The 21,320-nt window shown below is 45.1% G+C and overlaps 1 protein-coding gene across 1 annotated transcript in view; it reads left to right on the top strand.

Annotated features, from left to right (window-relative positions):
* The window catches only part of CFAP99 (cilia and flagella associated protein 99), a 122,220-nt gene that overhangs the window by 58,712 nt on the left and 42,188 nt on the right, over positions 1-21,320 (top strand). Inside the window, exons 5-7 of the mRNA XM_075566304.1 lie at positions 16,448-16,560; positions 19,622-19,796; positions 20,812-20,892. Coding sequence (XP_075422419.1) covers positions 16,448-16,560; positions 19,622-19,796; positions 20,812-20,892 — 369 coding nt within the window. The remainder of the gene's footprint in view (positions 1-16,447; positions 16,561-19,621; positions 19,797-20,811; positions 20,893-21,320) is intronic.

Raw genomic sequence — 21,320 nt, 5'->3', positions numbered from 1 at the left:
AGAGTGTATACAGAGAAAAGAGAAGAGGTCCCAGGACAGAGCCCTGGGGTACCCCCACAGAGAGATCAATAGAGGAGGAGGAGGTATTAGCAGAAGAGACACTGAAAGTACGATGGGAGAGGTAGGATGAGATCCAGGATAGAGCTTTGTTCCGAATGCCAAGAGTATGGAGAATGTGAAGGAGAAGAGGGTGGTCCACGGTGTCAAATGCTGCAGAGAGGTCGAGTAATATGAGCAGAGTGTAATGACCTCTGTCTTTGGCAGCATGGAGGTCGTCAGTTATTTTAGTGAGGGCTGTTTCCGTGGAGTGAGCAGTACGGAAGCCAGATTGTAGAGGGTCTAGGAGAGAATAGGTGTTGAGAAAATGGAGCAAGCGAGCGAATACAAGACGTTCAAGGAGTTTAGAGGCAAAAGGCAGGAGGGAGACAGGTCGATAGTTAGAAAGACAGGTAGGGTCAAGCTTGCTGTTTTTGAGTAATGGTATGACTGTTGCATGTTTGAAGGAGGATGGAAAGGTTCCAGAGCAGAGGGAGGAGTTAAAAATGTGCGTGAGCGTAGGGATTATAGTAGGAGCAAGAGGTTTTAGGAGATGGGAGGGAATGGGGTCAAGAGGGCAAGTGGTAGAGGGAGAAGAGGCGATCAACAGCGACACATCCTCCTCTGAGACAGTGGAAAAAGAGTCAAGGAAGGCAGGAGGAGAGTTAGGAAGAGGTGTAGGATGGGAGGAAGAAACAGAGGGGATGTTCTGACGTATGGATTCCACCTTTTCCTTAAAATAGTCAGCAAAGTCCTGAGCGGAGATGGAGGAAGGAGAGGCAGCGGTGGGTGGTTTGAGTAGAGTATCAAAGACAGAGAACAGTCGGCGTGGGTTAGACTTGTGCATGTTGATTAGTGAAGAAAAGTAGGCTTGTTTAGCTTGCGAGAGGGCAGAGTTGAAACAGGATAGCATAAATTTGTAGTGAAGGAAGTCTGCGAGAGTATGAGATTTCCTCCAGAGGCGTTCAGAGGAACGAGTGGAGGAACGCAGCATGCGCGTGTGGGAATTTAACCAGGGTCTAGGGTTAAAAGGGCGAGTGCGGCAGAGAGAAAGCGGGGCATGTAGATCAAGAGAGGAGGACAAGGCAGAGTTGTAGTTTCTGACCAGTTTGTCAGGGTCTGTAGCAGATCTGAGAGAGGAGAGGGAGGAGTGTAACGTGGACTCAAAGTCAGGTAAGTGAATAGAGCGCAGGTTTCTGCAGAACCGGGGTGTAGATGGAGGTGGAGAAGTTGAGAAGCGAGATAGAGAGAATGAGATGAGGTGATGGTCAGAGAGAGGAAAAGGGGAAATGGAGAAATCAGAGAGAGAGAAATTTTTAGTGAAAACCAGGTCTAAGTAGTGGCCATCCTTGTGGGTGCTGGCTGCAGTCCACTGTTGAAGGCCAAAAGAAGAGGTTAGAGAAAGAAAGCGGGAAGCCCAAGGGAGAGAGGGGTCATCAATGTGGCAATTGAAGTCCCCAAGGAGAAGAACAGGGGAGTCTGAGGAGAGGAAGAAAGAGAGCCAGGATTCAAAGTGAGAGAGAAAGGCAGAAGGGGGATGAGTAGAGGTAGGTGGGCGATACATGACCGCCACATGAACAGGGAGAGGAGAGAAGATCTGGACAGTGTGAACCTCAAAGGAGGGAAAGGCAAGAGAGGGGGGAATAGGAATAGTTCGGTAACGGCAGAGAGAGGAGAGCAGGAGCCCCACATCTCCACCCCTGCCATTAAGGCGCGGAGTGTGGGAGAAGGAAAGGCCACCATAAGAGAGAGCAGCTTCCAGAGCAGAGTCAGACTGAGTGAGCCAGGTCTCAGTTATAGCAAAGAGAAGCAGGGAGTGAGAGAGAAAGAAGTCATGCACAGAGAGGAACTTGTTAGAGAGGGAGCGAGCATTCCAAAGGGCACAGGAGAAAGGGAGAGAGGAGGGAGGGTGGCAGGGGATGGGTATGAGGTTGGAGGGGTTAACACCAGAAGGAGTAGAAGTTGTATGTGGGAGGCGAGGACGAGAGCAAGTAGAAATAAGGCAGGGACCAGGATTGGGAGAGATATCCCCAGAAGCAAGGAGGAGAAGCATGGATAGAAAGAGGATGTGTGAGGATGATTTGTAGGGGTGTGTTTTAGTGCAGGAGGTATAGCTGTGTGGTGACAGAGGACGCAGGTAAGAAAGGAGTTCATGTGAACTGAGAAGTGGGGAAGAAAGGAGAAATGGAGATATATGAATAGAGTTAGAGACATAAGGAGACTGGTGGAAGGAAGTGCATAATTTGAAAATAAGTGCGGTTGCAGCAAATATAAAAAATAAAGGCGGCATCACAGCAATAGTTAAGTGTTGAGATGTGCAGTCTGGGATAGATGATATCCTCCTTTCCAGCGTAGATCAAAAGCAGGAATCAGAAGCAGTAGGTGATGTCCACTTTTCCACTTCTTTTTGAACTTCCTTTTTAAACTTCATAAATACTTGAAACATATATACTTAAAAGCATATCTGCTTCAAAGCATGGCTGCTAGCAGCAATGGCTGTTAGGAGTTTACTTATATACTTTTACAAAGTCACCTGGTTGGCATAACAAACTTAATTAGCACATGTGAGGGTAGTTAAAGCAAATGGTTTTTCTAAGGTGGGTGTTGCCTTGCCTTGCACAAGTGTGAAAGCTGAATTAAATTAAGACAGTAGGGGGATGATTTACAGACAGACAATTGGAATATGTTTTTACCTAAATAGAACTAAATACACAGCATGGGAGGATATCAGGATAGACAGACAATTGGAATATGTTTTTACAAGCATGGCTGCTAGTCTGCCTATATATATCTTGGGAGCAAAAACAGACACCCAAAGTGTGAAGTGTGAATGCCATAATACCCAAAGATGAGACTGAAAATTACTGAACTCAGGCAGAAAACCAAATTCTGTTGCTGAAGCGGGGAGATTGCACCCTGCAAGAAAATGGTGTAAAGCAAATAGACTTTTTTACCTAGCAACTGCACATCTTGTATACCTGATAAAAGAAAATGCATGCACAGCACTGCTGATATTGAAAAAAAAAATTGCCCAAGAAAGAAAAGTCTACAGAGATGCCTGTGAGAGCTACGACCTCTACAAGCAAAATATGCCCATCTGTAGGACTACCACAATTGGGGGTTCTAGCAAATACAGTGGCAACAACTGCAATAGTGCCTCCTGAGGTCATTAAGAAAATTACACCTGATAGCCTAAAAAGGGAGGACAAGATGCAGCGTTCCTGTAATGAACCCTACCCCACGGAAGAGTGGCCCTTCCAGTCCAATAAGGAGGAAGACATCTCTTACGGGGAACCCGAACCGAGTCACACCCACAAAACACCCCAAGAATGGTGGGGGTGCCTGAACTCGGCATGAACAGAAAAGACCGCTCCCTTTGATGACGAGTATGATCAACAGGAGACAGAGCGGGAGCAGCAGATCACCCAATATTTCTGTCAGCTAAAGCAACTGCAAGAAAAGCCTGGCATATATAATGAAGCTGCTAAAATTTCAAATGAAGATGGAGACCCCAATATCCCTGAAGGGACGGTGTCATCCAAATCAAAAAGGCGGAAAAAGAAAAAGAAAAGCAGTTCTTCACTTACCGTGGAAGGAACAGACACGTCCGCAGATCCTGTGGAGGAAAAGGGGGACCGAGTTGCCCTGCAGCCTAGAGAAAATGGAGAATTCGTCCCACGGTTAACCGAATATCCAGAGGGCCCAAGGCAGAAGTCGTGTACCCCAAAGAAGTGTCTGTCCGGTGCCAACAGTCAGGAACCCTCAACTAGTTATGCCAGGGAAGCGGAGCCGGAACCAGTGAGTGACGATCCCTTGACCAGCCCTGAAGACGCCCTGAAAATTGCCAGGCATGACTGTGATCTGCTCTGTGAAGAATTAGGAAGAGAGAGAAAAAATAATGCTGAGCTACAGAAGACTGTGCTCGCAATTTACTCTGCGGCCAAGACCGAATTGGACGATCTCAAGACTGAGCTAGATACTGCAACGGCTACTATCTCCGCCATGGATGAAAAGCAGAGCCAATCTGATAAAATGGTGGCTACGCTAAAGCGGAAGTATGAGGAGGCACTGAAGCAGATGACAGTCTTCCAGCAAGAGGTTCACACTCTTCGTATAGAGCTTGATGCCTCACATCATGAGACCAACAGCTGCCGCACAGACCTGGAAGTTTCCAGAAAGGAACTACACAGTCTCACTGAGGAGCTGGACATTGCTAAAGAAACTATTGGTAATCTTGGTACAGTTCTCAAAGTCTCTCAGAAGGAGCTTCAGACCCTCAACCTAGAGAAGGAAGTCTCACGAGAGGAGATTGTCATTCTCAAAGCAGATGTGCGTAAATGGAAGGAGGACTGCAAAGAAGCCCTGAAGAATACAGAGACTGAAAAAGGAAAAAGTTCAAGATTAAAAAGAGAAAACTTAAAACTGAAAGAAGAAAATTTTCAGTTAATAGAAGAAGTCAAGGAAAAGTTTGACGCAGAGCACCGACTGCAGAACCAACTGCAAGGTCTGCATACACACCTCCAGTATGCTGAGGAGAAGCAGCAAACGCTACAGGAAGAAAAACTGCAGGCTGCTAAAGAGGTACAAGCGCTGCAGGAACGTCTGAATACCCAGTACGTTCCCACAGAGCAGTATGAGGAGCTAAAGGCCACGCTGCATGTCTTCAGAGCATTGTTGGAAGCGGAGCTTCGATACCAGGTGACTCTGTATGAGAGGGAGCGTGAGAAGGCTCAGAAACTGGAGCAAGAGCTGGAGAGACAGAGAGACTGTTCCATTCCCTTGAGTCAGTACACCAACGAGAAAACAGACGCAGCGGCAACCTTGACGACAAAAATTACAGAGCTCCAGAATATGAAGGAGACTCTGATACAGATTCCTTCAATACGGAAAAAGGTATTGGCTCTGCCCAAGCACCAGTATCTCACAGTAACTAATGACTGTATGGACAAGGGTACAGTGAGAGTTGGGGACTCCACGCAACTTCAAAACAAAATTACGAAGTTTGAGCCACCTAAGAAAGCACTAGCCAAACCTGCAGCTGCCCAACAGGCAACAAACAGAGGTAGGAGTGCAGAATCAAAGCCAGAAGAATCCTTAGCTGAAGAAGCTGAACTGGCGAGTCCGTGGTTTGGAGAAGCTGCAGAAAGACCACTTCAAGAGCAGAAAACTCTAAGGGCTAGTCCTAACTGCCCTACAACTGTTGCCATACACTTTGTCTACAAAAAGAGGAGTGCCCGACGCAACAGAAATCTCAAGACCGCACACGCGATAAAAAGACTTTACGTGGAAAAAGTCCTCCTCGAGCGACTGAGGAGTGCTGATCTCAAGCATCTTCGGGAGGAGACAAAAATAAACTGGAGAAAGGGCTCCAATCCCAGCGGGACAGAGGGTTCTCTTCCTCCATCCACTCTCATTCAAGTCACAGAGATATCTAGAATAAGAGTGGAAGGATGGGCTTTGGCCGTGGTAAGCCCGAGCTTCCCACAAACAGGGGATGTATGTAACAGGGGACTTATCCCTGTTCAGGAATGTTCCTTTAATCTAGCAGTGTGGTAGTTAATTACTAAACACCACCTGCCTGATTAGATTGTTTACAAAAAGCCTGCCTTTGAGACAGGAAGTGACTCTCTTTAGCTCTGACTGAGAGCTGACCTTCGGAGAGACAGAGCAGAGGTTCTTGAGTCCCAGGAGAGACTGACCAAAAGAAACCCAGATCTCTGGAGCTGACCAGTCTTGAGCTCTGCCAGCCACACAGCAGAGCTGATTGCAAGACACCAAATAAGACTTCTAAACCTGGATGCTGATATTTTTCTGTGCACGCACGGGTGCGGTTCCAGGAGAGCAGAGAAGCTTACTCTACAGCAACTAAACAGATAAGACTTTCATTATTAAGAGACTGCTTATATCTGCTTATTTTCATGTTATGTGTTTGGGCTGGGAAAAGCTTAACTAATGGAGTTTTGAACTAATTGCAAGGATTTCACTAGAAATACTCCCAAGTGAATGAAAGCTTTGTTCCCCCCCTGTGTTTGGATAATTTCCTGATAAAAAGGAAAAGGCACAATAAAGCCTATTATAATTTGACATTATAAACGTCTCCAAATTGTGTACCTCTGTGAACGTCCGTCTACATTTGGTGTCCGAGCTGGGACAAGAGGTGTCCTTGTAGTTAAAAAGGACCGTTTTTTTAATGTGAAATTATTTCTTATGCTTTTTGCCTACAAACAGTCTGAGAAAAAAAAAACCTCATGCAGCAGAGATCAAAGTTAAAGGGACACAACACTGAAACTTACACTGCATTGAAACTTACAAAACCACAGATGGACTCTTTGCCCCAATCCCAAGAGGAGAGAGACTGCTGAAGCAGCTAAAACTTTATTTGCCTATCACAAAGCGTAATATGGTCATTGAAATAGGGGTTTTGCCTTCCAGCCATAGTCAGGGTTCAAGAAGTGAGTCAGCCCTAAAAGGGATAGGTGTTTGTTGTTTTCAAAAGTTTCGCTGAAGCAGTGAATACAGATGGTGACCCACGAGTGGTACTGATTTTGCAAATAAAGGTTGCCATACCGCATAGGGCTACCAGCTGTGAATGGAATATATGCAGAAAAGTGTGAAAATTGATACAAGACTGTGCTGAAGCAGGGGAATTTTTAGCAAACCAATGCTGAGTGTAAAATTGCCCTATAGGGGGAAAAAGTGATTTCTGAACTGTGTAAAAGGTTTTTTCAAAACCAATTGCTGAATGTTGAGTCACCCTGCCGGGAATTAAAGAAATAGTCCACTGCAAACAATGTTTTTTTTCTGCAAGTAAAAAAGTATTGTATTGTATTGTATGTCTTTATTTATATAGCGCCATTAATGTACATAGCGCTTCACAGCAGTAATACATGTGGTAATCCAATAAATAACAGATAATATAAATAACAGATCATGGGAATAAGTGCTTTAGACATTAAGGAATAGGAGTCCCTGCTCCGAGGAGCTTACAGTCTAATTGGTAGGTAGGGAGAACGTACAGAGACAGTAGGAGGGAGTTCTGGTAAGTGCATCTGCAGGGGGCCAAGCTTTATGTGCCATGTGTTCAGAATAGCCACAGTCCTATTCATATGCTTCTTTAAGCAAGTGTGTCTTAAGGTGGGTCTTAAAGGTGGATAGAGAGGGTGCTAGTCGGGTACTGAGGGGAAGGGCATTCCAGAGGTGAGGGGCAGTCAATGAAAAAGGTTTAAGGCGGGAGAGGGCTTTAGATACAAAGGGGGTAGAAAGAAGACATCCTTGAGAAGAACGCAAGAGTCTGGATGGTGCATAACGAGAAATTAGGGCTGAGATGTAAGGAGGGGCAGAAGAGTGTAAAGCTTTAAAAGTGAGGAGAAGAATGGAGTGTGAGATGCGGGATTTGATCGGAAGCCAGGAGAGGGATTTCATGAGGGGAGATGCTGAGACAGATCTAGGAAAGAGTAGAGTGATTCTGGCAGCAGCGTTAAGGATAGATTGTAGGGGAGACAGGTGAGAGGCAGGAAGGCCGGACAGCAGGAGGTTACAGTAATCAAGACGGGAGAGAATGAGGGCCTGAGTCAGAGTTTTAGCAGTCGAGCAACAGAGGAAAGGGCGTATCATTGTTATATTGCGGAGGAAAAAGCGACAGGTTTTAGAAATGTTTTGAATGTGAGGGGCAAATGTGAGAGAGGAGTCGAGTGTGACCCCAAGGCAGCGTGCTTGGGCTACTGGGTGAATGATCGTAGTTCCAACAGTAATGTGGAAGGAGGTAGTAGGGCCAGGTTTGGGAGGAAGTATGAGGAGCTCTGTTTTAGCCATGTTGAGTTTAAGGCGGCGGAGGGCCATCCAGGATGATATAGCAGAGAGACATTCAGAAACTTTGGTTTGTACAGTAGGTGTAAGGTCGGGTGTTGAGAAATATATTTGTGTGTCGTCAGCATAGAGGTGATAATTAAACCCAAAAGATGTTATTAGGTCACCTAGAGAGAGTGTATACAGAGAAAAGAGAAGAGGTCCCAGGACAGAGCCCTGGGGTACCCCCACAGAGAGATCAATAGAGGAGGAGGAGGTATTAGCAGAAGAGACACTGAAAGTACGATGGGAGAGGTAGGATGAGATCCAGGATAGAGCTTTGTTCCGAATGCCAAGAGTATGGAGAATGTGAAGGAGAAGAGGGTGGTCCACGGTGTCAAATGCTGCAGAGAGGTCGAGTAATATGAGCAGAGTGTAATGACCTCTGTCTTTGGCAGCATGGAGGTCGTCAGTTATTTTAGTGAGGGCTGTTTCCGTGGAGTGAGCAGTACGGAAGCCAGATTGTAGAGGGTCTAGGAGAGAATAGGTGTTGAGAAAATGGAGCAAGCGAGCGAATACAAGACGTTCAAGGAGTTTAGAGGCAAAAGGCAGGAGGGAGACAGGTCGATAGTTAGAAAGACAGGTAGGGTCAAGCTTGCTGTTTTTGAGTAATGGTATGACTGTTGCATGTTTGAAGGAGGATGGAAAGGTTCCAGAGCAGAGGGAGGAGTTAAAAATGTGCGTGAGCGTAGGGATTATAGTAGGAGCAAGAGGTTTTAGGAGATGGGAGGGAATGGGGTCAAGAGGGCAAGTGGTAGAGGGAGAAGAGGCGATCAACAGCGACACATCCTCCTCTGAGACAGTGGAAAAAGAGTCAAGGAAGGCAGGAGGAGAGTTAGGAAGAGGTGTAGGATGGGAGGAAGAAACAGAGGGGATGTTCTGACGTATGGATTCCACCTTTTCCTTAAAATAGTCAGCAAAGTCCTGAGCGGAGATGGAGGAAGGAGAGGCAGCGGTGGGTGGTTTGAGTAGAGTATCAAAGACAGAGAACAGTCGGCGTGGGTTAGACTTGTGCATGTTGATTAGTGAAGAAAAGTAGGCTTGTTTAGCTTGCGAGAGGGCAGAGTTGAAACAGGATAGCATAAATTTGTAGTGAAGGAAGTCTGCGAGAGTATGAGATTTCCTCCAGAGGCGTTCAGAGGAACGAGTGGAGGAACGCAGCATGCGCGTGTGGGAATTTAACCAGGGTCTAGGGTTAAAAGGGCGAGTGCGGCAGAGAGAAAGCGGGGCATGTAGATCAAGAGAGGAGGACAAGGCAGAGTTGTAGTTTCTGACCAGTTTGTCAGGGTCTGTAGCAGATCTGAGAGAGGAGAGGGAGGAGTGTAACGTGGACTCAAAGTCAGGTAAGTGAATAGAGCGCAGGTTTCTGCAGAACCGGGGTGTAGATGGAGGTGGAGAAGTTGAGAAGCGAGATAGAGAGAATGAGATGAGGTGATGGTCAGAGAGAGGAAAAGGGGAAATGGAGAAATCAGAGAGAGAGAAATTTTTAGTGAAAACCAGGTCTAAGTAGTGGCCATCCTTGTGGGTGCTGGCTGCAGTCCACTGTTGAAGGCCAAAAGAAGAGGTTAGAGAAAGAAAGCGGGAAGCCCAAGGGAGAGAGGGGTCATCAATGTGGCAATTGAAGTCCCCAAGGAGAAGAACAGGGGAGTCTGAGGAGAGGAAGAAAGAGAGCCAGGATTCAAAGTGAGAGAGAAAGGCAGAAGGGGGATGAGTAGAGGTAGGTGGGCGATACATGACCGCCACATGAACAGGGAGAGGAGAGAAGATCTGGACAGTGTGAACCTCAAAGGAGGGAAAGGCAAGAGAGGGGGGAATAGGAATAGTTCGGTAACGGCAGAGAGAGGAGAGCAGGAGCCCCACATCTCCACCCCTGCCATTAAGGCGCGGAGTGTGGGAGAAGGAAAGGCCACCATAAGAGAGAGCAGCTTCCAGAGCAGAGTCAGACTGAGTGAGCCAGGTCTCAGTTATAGCAAAGAGAAGCAGGGAGTGAGAGAGAAAGAAGTCATGCACAGAGAGGAACTTGTTAGAGAGGGAGCGAGCATTCCAAAGGGCACAGGAGAAAGGGAGAGAGGAGGGAGGGTGGCAGGGGATGGGTATGAGGTTGGAGGGGTTAACACCAGAAGGAGTAGAAGTTGTATGTGGGAGGCGAGGACGAGAGCAAGTAGAAATAAGGCAGGGACCAGGATTGGGAGAGATATCCCCAGAAGCAAGGAGGAGAAGCATGGATAGAAAGAGGATGTGTGAGGATGATTTGTAGGGGTGTGTTTTAGTGCAGGAGGTATAGCTGTGTGGTGACAGAGGACGCAGGTAAGAAAGGAGTTCATGTGAACTGAGAAGTGGGGAAGAAAGGAGAAATGGAGATATATGAATAGAGTTAGAGACATAAGGAGACTGGTGGAAGGAAGTGCATAATTTGAAAATAAGTGCGGTTGCAGCAAATATAAAAAATAAAGGCGGCATCACAGCAATAGTTAAGTGTTGAGATGTGCAGTCTGGGATAGATGATATCCTCCTTTCCAGCGTAGATCAAAAGCAGGAATCAGAAGCAGTAGGTGATGTCCACTTTTCCACTTCTTTTTGAACTTCCTTTTTAAACTTCATAAATACTTGAAACATATATACTTAAAAGCATATCTGCTTCAAAGCATGGCTGCTAGCAGCAATGGCTGTTAGGAGTTTACTTATATACTTTTACAAAGTCACCTGGTTGGCATAACAAACTTAATTAGCACATGTGAGGGTAGTTAAAGCAAATGGTTTTTCTAAGGTGGGTGTTGCCTTGCCTTGCACAAGTGTGAAAGCTGAATTAAATTAAGACAGTAGGGGGATGATTTACAGACAGACAATTGGAATATGTTTTTACCTAAATAGAACTAAATACACAGCATGGGAGGATATCAGGATAGACAGACAATTGGAATATGTTTTTACAAGCATGGCTGCTAGTCTGCCTATATATATCTTGGGAGCAAAAACAGACACCCAAAGTGTGAAGTGTGAATGCCATAATACCCAAAGATGAGACTGAAAATTACTGAACTCAGGCAGAAAACCAAATTCTGTTGCTGAAGCGGGGAGATTGCACCCTGCAAGAAAATGGTGTAAAGCAAATAGACTTTTTTACCTAGCAACTGCACATCTTGTATACCTGATAAAAGAAAATGCATGCACAGCACTGCTGATATTGAAAAAAAAAATTGCCCAAGAAAGAAAAGTCTACAGAGATGCCTGTGAGAGCTACGACCTCTACAAGCAAAATATGCCCATCTGTAGGACTACCACAATTGGGGGTTCTAGCAAATACAGTGGCAACAACTGCAATAGTGCCTCCTGAGGTCATTAAGAAAATTACACCTGATAGCCTAAAAAGGGAGGACAAGATGCAGCGTTCCTGTAATGAACCCTACCCCACGGAAGAGTGGCCCTTCCAGTCCAATAAGGAGGAAGACATCTCTTACGGGGAACCCGAACCGAGTCACACCCACAAAACACCCCAAGAATGGTGGGGGTGCCTGAACTCGGCATGAACAGAAAAGACCGCTCCCTTTGATGACGAGTATGATCAACAGGAGACAGAGCGGGAGCAGCAGATCACCCAATATTTCTGTCAGCTAAAGCAACTGCAAGAAAAGCCTGGCATATATAATGAAGCTGCTAAAATTTCAAATGAAGATGGAGACCCCAATATCCCTGAAGGGACGGTGTCATCCAAATCAAAAAGGCGGAAAAAGAAAAAGAAAAGCAGTTCTTCACTTACCGTGGAAGGAACAGACACGTCCGCAGATCCTGTGGAGGAAAAGGGGGACCGAGTTGCCCTGCAGCCTAGAGAAAATGGAGAATTCGTCCCACGGTTAACCGAATATCCAGAGGGCCCAAGGCAGAAGTCGTGTACCCCAAAGAAGTGTCTGTCCGGTGCCAACAGTCAGGAACCCTCAACTAGTTATGCCAGGGAAGCGGAGCCGGAACCAGTGAGTGACGATCCCTTGACCAGCCCTGAAGACGCCCTGAAAATTGCCAGGCATGACTGTGATCTGCTCTGTGAAGAATTAGGAAGAGAGAGAAAAAATAATGCTGAGCTACAGAAGACTGTGCTCGCAATTTACTCTGCGGCCAAGACCGAATTGGACGATCTCAAGACTGAGCTAGATACTGCAACGGCTACTATCTCCGCCATGGATGAAAAGCAGAGCCAATCTGATAAAATGGTGGCTACGCTAAAGCGGAAGTATGAGGAGGCACTGAAGCAGATGACAGTCTTCCAGCAAGAGGTTCACACTCTTCGTATAGAGCTTGATGCCTCACATCATGAGACCAACAGCTGCCGCACAGACCTGGAAGTTTCCAGAAAGGAACTACACAGTCTCACTGAGGAGCTGGACATTGCTAAAGAAACTATTGGTAATCTTGGTACAGTTCTCAAAGTCTCTCAGAAGGAGCTTCAGACCCTCAACCTAGAGAAGGAAGTCTCACGAGAGGAGATTGTCATTCTCAAAGCAGATGTGCGTAAATGGAAGGAGGACTGCAAAGAAGCCCTGAAGAATACAGAGACTGAAAAAGGAAAAAGTTCAAGATTAAAAAGAGAAAACTTAAAACTGAAAGAAGAAAATTTTCAGTTAATAGAAGAAGTCAAGGAAAAGTTTGACGCAGAGCACCGACTGCAGAACCAACTGCAAGGTCTGCATACACACCTCCAGTATGCTGAGGAGAAGCAGCAAACGCTACAGGAAGAAAAACTGCAGGCTGCTAAAGAGGTACAAGCGCTGCAGGAACGTCTGAATACCCAGTACGTTCCCACAGAGCAGTATGAGGAGCTAAAGGCCACGCTGCATGTCTTCAGAGCATTGTTGGAAGCGGAGCTTCGATACCAGGTGACTCTGTATGAGAGGGAGCGTGAGAAGGCTCAGAAACTGGAGCAAGAGCTGGAGAGACAGAGAGACTGTTCCATTCCCTTGAGTCAGTACACCAACGAGAAAACAGACGCAGCGGCAACCTTGACGACAAAAATTACAGAGCTCCAGAATATGAAGGAGACTCTGATACAGATTCCTTCAATACGGAAAAAGGTATTGGCTCTGCCCAAGCACCAGTATCTCACAGTAACTAATGCCCGTAAGGACAAGGGTACAGTGAGAGTTGGGGACTCCACGCAACTTCAAAACAAAATTACGAAGTTTGAGCCACCTAAGAAAGCACTAGCCAAACCTGCAGCTGCCCAACAGGCAACAAACAGAGGTAGGAGTGCAGAATCAAAGCCAGAAGAATCCTTAGCTGAAGAAGCTGAACTGGCGAGTCCGTGGTTTGGAGAAGCTGCAGAAAGACCACTTCAAGAGCAGAAAACTCTAAGGGCTAGTCCTAACTGCCCTACAACTGTTGCCATACACTTTGTCTACAAAAAGAGGAGTGCCCGACGCAACAGAAATCTCAAGACCGCACACGCGATAAAAAGACTTTACGTGGAAAAAGTCCTCCTCGAGCGACTGAGGAGTGCTGATCTCAAGCATCTTCGGGAGGAGACAAAAATAAACTGGAGAAAGGGCTCCAATCCCAGCGGGACAGAGGGTTCTCTTCCTCCATCCACTCTCATTCAAGTCACAGAGATATCTAGAATAAGAGTGGAAGGATGGGCTTTGGCCGTGGTAAGCCCGAGCTTCCCACAAACAGGGGATGTATGTAACAGGGGACTTATCCCTGTTCAGGAATGTTCCTTTAATCTAGCAGTGTGGTAGTTAATTACTAAACACCACCTGCCTGATTAGATTGTTTACAAAAAGCCTGCCTTTGAGACAGGAAGGGACTCTCTTTAGCTCTGACTGAGAGCTGATCTTTGGAGAGACAGAGCAGAGGTTCTTGAGTCCCAGGAGAGACTGAGCAAAAGAAACCCAGATCTCTGGAGCTGACCAGTCTTGAGCTCTGCCAGCCACACAGCAGAGCTGATTGCAAGACACCAAATAAGACTTCTAAACCTGGATGCTGATATTTTTCTGTGCACGCACGGGTGCGGTTCCAGGAGAGCAGAGAAGCTTACTCTACAGCAACTAAACAGATAAGACTTTCATTATTAAGAGACTGCTTATATCTGCTTGTTTTCATGTTATGTGTTTGGGCTGGGAAAAGCTTAACTAATAGAGATGTGAACTAATTGCAAGGATTTCACTAGAAATACTCCCAAGTGAATGGAAGCTTTGTTCCCCCCCTGTGTTTGGATAATTTCCTGATAAAAAGGAAAAGGCACAATAAAGCCTATTATAATTTCACATTATAAACGTCTCCAAATTGTGTACCTCTGTGAAAGTCCGTCTACAGGAACTTTTTGAGCAAAGAGTTTGTTTTATGTCGATTATGTGTTGCTAAGCTTTCCCAATATACCAAAGATAAAATTGCATCAAGCCTGAATAGAAGAGTGGTACATACAAAATGGCGGCTGTCAGGGGTTACATCAGCGAAAATCTGCGAAACGGATTTGGGCGGATTCGAACATCTCTATTCCTGGCCTCACTGTCAGGCATGATTTTTTTTCTGTATTGTGGCTTTTTTTGACGCATTAAAGAAGAAACTTGGTGAGATCAAAAGGAAAACGTAAGTCTTTCATTTTCTTTGATTTACTTTTTGAGTGCTGATCCAGTATAGCTTTTGTATAGTTATATGCATCTAGCGGTTTAGATGCAGGATCATAGCATCTCCAGCTGAATTATAGTAGACAGGATGAGTGCTAGTTGATTCTATTTTTTTTTGGAGCCTTCTAATGAGCCTGTAACGAGAGGAGGTATGGGCCTGGGAGGGGGGGGGGGGGGGAGAGGGGCAGAAGGGATGGGTGTGGTAGGGAGGAGAGGTGGGGGACTGTTTGAGGGGGGAGAAGAAGGTATGGCCCTGCGGACGAGGGAAAGAAGATATGGGCTTGGGGATGAAGGAAGGGAAGAAGTATGGCCTGGGGGGTGGGGGGAAGAGGAGAAGAGGAGGAGAATGCATAGACCTGGTTTGGAGGAGGGGGGAGAAGGTCTGGGGAGGAGAGAAGGGGAGGCAGTGGGAGAAAGGATGGGGTGTGGGCTTAGGGTACAAGCAGGTGTAGGCCTGTGGAGGGGGGAAAAGAAAGTATGCACCTGTGGAGGGGTGTGGGATAGGAGATATGGGCCCGGGGGGGGGGGGGGCTAAGAGGTATGGGCCGGGGAGTAACAGGAGGGAGTTAGAGCGAGGTATAAGTCTGGGAGGGAGAGAATAAGCCTATAGGTGTAGGTATAGGCCTGCAGAGGGGAGGCCCCTACAGGCTCTGAGACTGGCCTGCAGAGGACTGTGGAAGCCCAAGGATGGGGCACCAGGCCTATAGGGGGAGGTAGCCAGCGGTGGGCAATACACAGAGTCGCCTGGCAGGGGGGGCCGCTCCCCTTGACTGACTGGGCTCGGGACAGCACTCCTGCCTATCCACCCTGTTGACAGCCCTGGACATACTATTACTGTGAAAGGTCTTTGCCCCAAGCTTTGTACTGTGTGCACCAGCTTGCAATTAGGGGAGTGACAATAAGAAGGCGTTATGGAGCAATTACAAGGCACAGATTATAATGATATGTATCAAACTTTGCATCTTTGTGTGTCACTTTTCCATCTTGTATTTGCGTATAAAAATAAATCTGCCAGGTCTGAGGTGGTGTAATAATTTCTACCCAACAATTTGCGACACAGCAAACTTCTATTTGCACTTTCTTTAGGTTGATGCAAATCCCCCAATACCTCCAATATCAGTACTACTTTTTCAGCCTCTTATTATAAGCGGCACAAGAGATGCCAGTACTGCAGTGACACTTACTTTGCAACGAAAGCAAACAAAGCCACCCAGCCTTAGCCCTCACACTAATATTAATGCCCTGTAATAAAAATGTATTAGTAATACCGATGGTAGATATGTTGGATTTTCCAGGCTGTATTTTGTGAAATGTACAGTATATCAGATTCCTAAACTTTTAGATAATATATTTTAACAACCTGGTAATGAAGTCAGTGATCATGCTGTCATAGAAAAAATAAAGTTATATTAACCTACCATGAGTTCCCATGGAGATGTTAATGTGTTGGGTTATAGATTTAGTCTCTGCTTGTTTTTATTGTACTCGCCAAAGTGTGGAAACAGAGCAAGCCCCCACAGATGTTGCTGCGGCGATCAGTGTGAGGGTGACTGCACTAGGTGAGATTTTAATCCACGCTCTGATTCCCGCAGAGACATCATGGAGGAGAACTCCAGATGCTGCACTGTTGTAGTTAGAACAGAAACAAGCATTTATTAAGAATGCATAAACTCAAGATTAATGGGCATATGCAACACACAAATTAGATTTCTTTGATTAGATTTCACTGCTTTTCTAAAATCTCCACTCAGTGCTGAATTGCCAGCAACACACAGAGCTTAAAGAGCCAGCAATACACTGTGTGTGTGTGTGTGTGTGTGTGTGTGTGTGTGTGTGTGTGTGTGTGTGTGTGTGTGTGTGTGTGTGTGTGTGTGTGTGTGTGTGTGTGTGTGTGTGTGTGTGTGTGTGTGTGTGTGTGTTTTACCAACACTTACAAAATACTTTCTGTTCAGTTCCTTAGGTTTTTCTTTAATGTCATGAATTTGAGTACTTGGATAAAAGATGAATGGAATCAAATATATGATTCAAATTATGTCAAGGAAACCCTGATCAATCCATTGCTGAAGTAAGTATTAACCATTATAATAATGTTGGTGCTTTATTCCTATAAAAATGCTGGCAGCATACACAACACTTGACACGTACAAAATGCAGGCACCAATTATTTTCCTGGGAGGGTTTCAAATGTAGGTTTTTGGTTGCAGAGGTCACCTGGATCTGGTGTAGGGTCACAACTGATATACATATTATTGAATGGCTGCATTTAAATTGAAGATGTGACAAGATTGCAAAAAAGACATTTACCGAGTTCAATTAAATATCTGGCACTAGAAAAGTTGAATAAAATCCCCATATTTCTACTTTCCACTCTGTGTGACTGTCTTTGTCCAACATGGGATTATTATAGAACAAGTATAAAGACCAAGTGCAGTGCAGTGCAACGCAACCTCTTCTTATCTCAGTCTTTTCACCCACTTGCACTGATATAGCTCTCTCAGGCTAACTCCACACTGGTGGCTATCTCCAGAGGTGGCATGTCTTTCATTTACACCCCTGCTGCAGGTACCATTTTTCATCAAGTGAAAATTCCTGTGCAATAACTTCTACCATCTCTGTAGAGGGCATTGTTACCTGCTTTTCATCCACCGCCAACATATTATCCAGCCTTGAGTTCAGATTCGTCTTTTCTTCTATGAATCTCCTCTACTCCGATTTAAATCTATACTATAATTCTAAGTTGGATTCCGTTTATTTGTTTCTTTGTATGTCTGAAGCATCGAAATCCCAGAAACGGCACCACGTAGCACAACAAAACTTTCACTGAACATTCTGCTGTGGATTTGTAGGTCAACACAACTATTTTGAGCTTCCAATGTGACTCACCTCCCAAATTATGGACATTCTAAGTTTCCCTCGGCTGTCCAGCAAAAATGTTAGAGCAAGAGCGGAGGGGGTAGGGGGATAGGAGGGGGGGCGGGGAGATTTATTCAATATTATATTCCCCGGGTGAAGCCGGGCACAAAAGCTAGTTACTTTATATTTCCTTGGCTATCAATCAGTGGACTTTATCCATTACCGACAAGGATGATACCTTTTTATCGTATTTAAACGTCTCTAATTTCATTTAACTTGCTTTCTCATCATTCTCCATCAATACACAAAGGGATATATACACTGGCGACACACTTTATTCGAGCTCGGCTAGTCCCACGAATTCGGGTATACCCGGGTGTATTGAGGTTTGTGACTGTTTTCTGCCCGAGTGCATTGAGGTATTTTCCAAGCAGGGATTGAAGCATTTTATTCCCGCTGGCTGCAATACTGCACAGTATATATATATATACTGCATTACAATTCATGAATTTATGCCATCTGGTAGACACGCGAAGCATTGCAGCCTATTAAATCCTAATCATTATCATTTAACAGATCAGCCGCCTGTCAGCCAGGCATGAACCCAGGCTGGGAAGGCAAACGCAACGGGGCTTGTCAGAGGTGAGGAGCGGCGCATTCCAGGTATCTGCCAGGTACATACTGGGTATTTGCTCGAATAAAGTGTGTCGGTGCAGTACCTTATGCCAGTGCTCCTCAACTTCAGTCCTCAAGCCACCCCCAACATGTCAGGTTTTAAGGATATTCCTGAATAACCACAGGTGGCTCAATCGGTCCCTGCTTCAGCATAGGTGGCTCAAAAAACTCCCATGACTTGAATATGAATTGTTGGCTGATCATTGTAGAATAAGACCAATAGACTTCTAGGTCTCCACTACTCAAAGTACTGTTTCTTCCAATTTAGCTAAGAAATTACTGCAAATGCCTGCGTGCACCCTAGGAGCCACAACTTAAATGCTTATTAATATGAATCAGAAGGCAGACATTTGCCATTTCTGATGGCATGTCATTGGAAAGCTGAATTGTATTGAAATTCATTACTCAGTCACAGTTATTCCTTCTTCCCTTGGAACAGTGCAAACTTTCCACTTTCTTACTGCTGCTAAATAAAATATCTTGTGAAGAAGGTGGGAAATCGGCAGGTTTGTACTGTTCCAGAAGAGCCAGGCAGAATAGTGATACATTGATACTATTCATTCAGACTGCTGAGAGAAATAAGGCTATCTCAATCATTTTTATGTAACCGCTCTACTCGTAGGCTCCAGACATATATCTGATGCTGAGGTCCCTTATGGATACCTATGTGCCACACGTGGCCTACGGTCAGATGGTGGGAAATAAGTACAGTGTGCAGTATGTGTGGTACAACTGTTTTTATGTACGCACTGTCCACTCTCAATAACCCTGCGATCCTTAGCAAAGGATCATTCCACGCAGCATGCAACATGCATACAATATTACAATTAACAGTAACGCTGCGCGGGTGTGCATCAGTGTAAATTGAGTGAGCCACCCAATCCTGGGTATTGGCTTTCTGATGGTGCTGGTAGACCGTGGCAGCTTGTACTGTATTAAAGTTTTGCAGGCCTGTACTTCACAAAAGGGTGCTTTGGTACACTGCAATTGTAGCCCTTGAGGGTCCCCTCTGACGGCACTCGATGCTCTCTGTAACGTCCCAACTTGGATCCGCTGGTCCTCTCGCCACATGTACTGAGATCACGCGGGAAATTCTCAATCGAGCCTGACAGCACTCAGGCTTGTGCAGATCTGACCTCCTCAATCACGGCCACCCTTTTATAAAAGCTTCTCTCCCTCTTAGTTTCACCTCTATCCACAGACTTTGTTACTGGCTGCTCTTATGTCCCTCAACAATCACATGTCTATATGACATTGGAGAGGAATCTGCCAGGGGGCAGTGCGAGTGTCTTGGTTGCATCACACAGGGGGTTACACCTATTTAACTTTCATTATGTATAGCTCGATTAGTGTAGAAATATACAGTATTAACTATTAATTTGAAGAAAGACCTATTTGCACCGGCATCTACCATGGATGCAAACATCATGACTCTATTTTTCCCTTTAATCAGATCTTCTTGTGAACACCTCTAACTCCTCTCCTCACCAATGGTCTAATATACCTATATCTCTATCACTACTCTGACACTCAAACTCTCCTAGCTCACGGGTTACCAATACAAATGGAAAAAGTGATGGATGTTTTTATTTTATTAGGTGGCAACCAGAAGTGCAGAATATAATTGACGAACTTGAAAGCAAAATGGCAAATGTACCTATCTCAGTAAAGGGCTCTAAAGCAACAGAAGTGAAGGAATTTAATTTAACTAAACCTAAACCAAGGACCATACCAGTTCCTCAAAGGATACCGACACAGAAGTCACATCAACCTGTGAGTTGTCTTCAGTTGCTTATGTCTATAAACTGCATATTTAATTTGATGTACAGTACCTCTGAGTTAAACCTTCATCATTATGAATACATACAATAGTTTGCTTTTGAACTGGTGGCGATTACCACAAAATATGAGTAACCCGAGCTCTGGGAAAATACATGTTTCACTACTGTAGTAGATGAGTGACATTTATTAAAAGCCACTTTTTCGGATTTAAAAAAGCACACGGTATGATGGCCAGTTCTATTAGCAAAGAAAATGATATTCCCAAGGACTACTCTGTTAGAATCACATTAAAAAGAACAAGCAAAGGGTGGGTAGGTGTATTTGCCCTTTCTTCCATGTAGTAACAAAGGAGGGAGTGGAAGTAGGTGGTATGATACCTTTGATTGGACTGAAAAGTTGTTAATATGTTCCTTCATCGGGTGACCCTGAGAGATTCGAAACACATTAACTATTTGATGGCCCAATAAAAAGGTATCATGCCAACTACTCCCTTTCCCTCCTTTTGTTACTAAATTAAAAAGAACAGGCGGCATGTGTGGTACTTGGTATAGAGATCTTTTAATGGAGCTTTAACGGCAAGCACAAGGTTGTAATATACAATAAATTGCCAAGTGCCACCCGTAACTCACAGTTTCTTACTGCAATGATTGTGTGAGGAAATATTGGGTCATTACACATGAATTGTAAATATATACACGTTTTTTTTCTTTTCAATGTTCTCATTTCCACAATGTGCCACATTATCTTTAAAAGAAAAAAAAAATTATCAGGAATACATAGGCAGATACATTAGGGCTTTAATTTTTTTTACTTGAATAGTTTGGGGTAGCAGCGGCACATCAATAAAAACTAAATATAAATAAACAAATGTATCTGTCACTGGACAGTAGCGAGTAAGAGATTAGTAGAGAGATTTGTTCCTTTTGTACAAAGATGATAATTGAAACCAAATGAAGCTCCGTTGTTTTGCTTACATTGTTAGAGTAAGAATGCCTTTTTATTTCAGGTCCCTGGGAGTACGTACAAGCCTCCCAAAGAACATGAGCTGCTGCAAGGAAAGAAGCTGACAAACCGTCAAAAAGCAGAGGCAGGTTTCAATGTGTTATTACAAAGTATGACTTTCTAGCAGTGATTTCACTAGTATTGATTTTGATATTTGAAGTTATTATTATGGTTTATTTGTAAAACACCAACATATTCTGCAGTGCGGTACAATGGGGGTATATATATATACTAGCTGATATACCCGGCGTTGCCTGGAATTTACCCCCCTTCACAGATGGGTCCCCCCCCTCCTTCACAGCTGCGGTCTCCCCTCCCTGCACCCCACATGACTGTCCAACCCCCTGCACCCCACAAAACTGCCCCCCTGCACCCCACATCACTCTCCCCCCTGCACCCCACATCACTCTCCCCCCCCTGCAACCCTCATCACTGTCCACCCCACATCACTGTCAACCCCTTGCACCCCACATCACTCGCCACCCCCCTGCACCCCACTTCACTCATCACTCC

The sequence above is a fragment of the Ascaphus truei genome, chromosome 1 (assembly GCF_040206685.1).
Source record: "Ascaphus truei isolate aAscTru1 chromosome 1, aAscTru1.hap1, whole genome shotgun sequence".
NCBI classification, from domain to species: Eukaryota; Metazoa; Chordata; class Amphibia; order Anura; family Ascaphidae; genus Ascaphus; species Ascaphus truei.
Note: the sequence above shows the minus strand (reverse complement) of the source record. Positions and strands in the feature narration are given on the sequence as shown.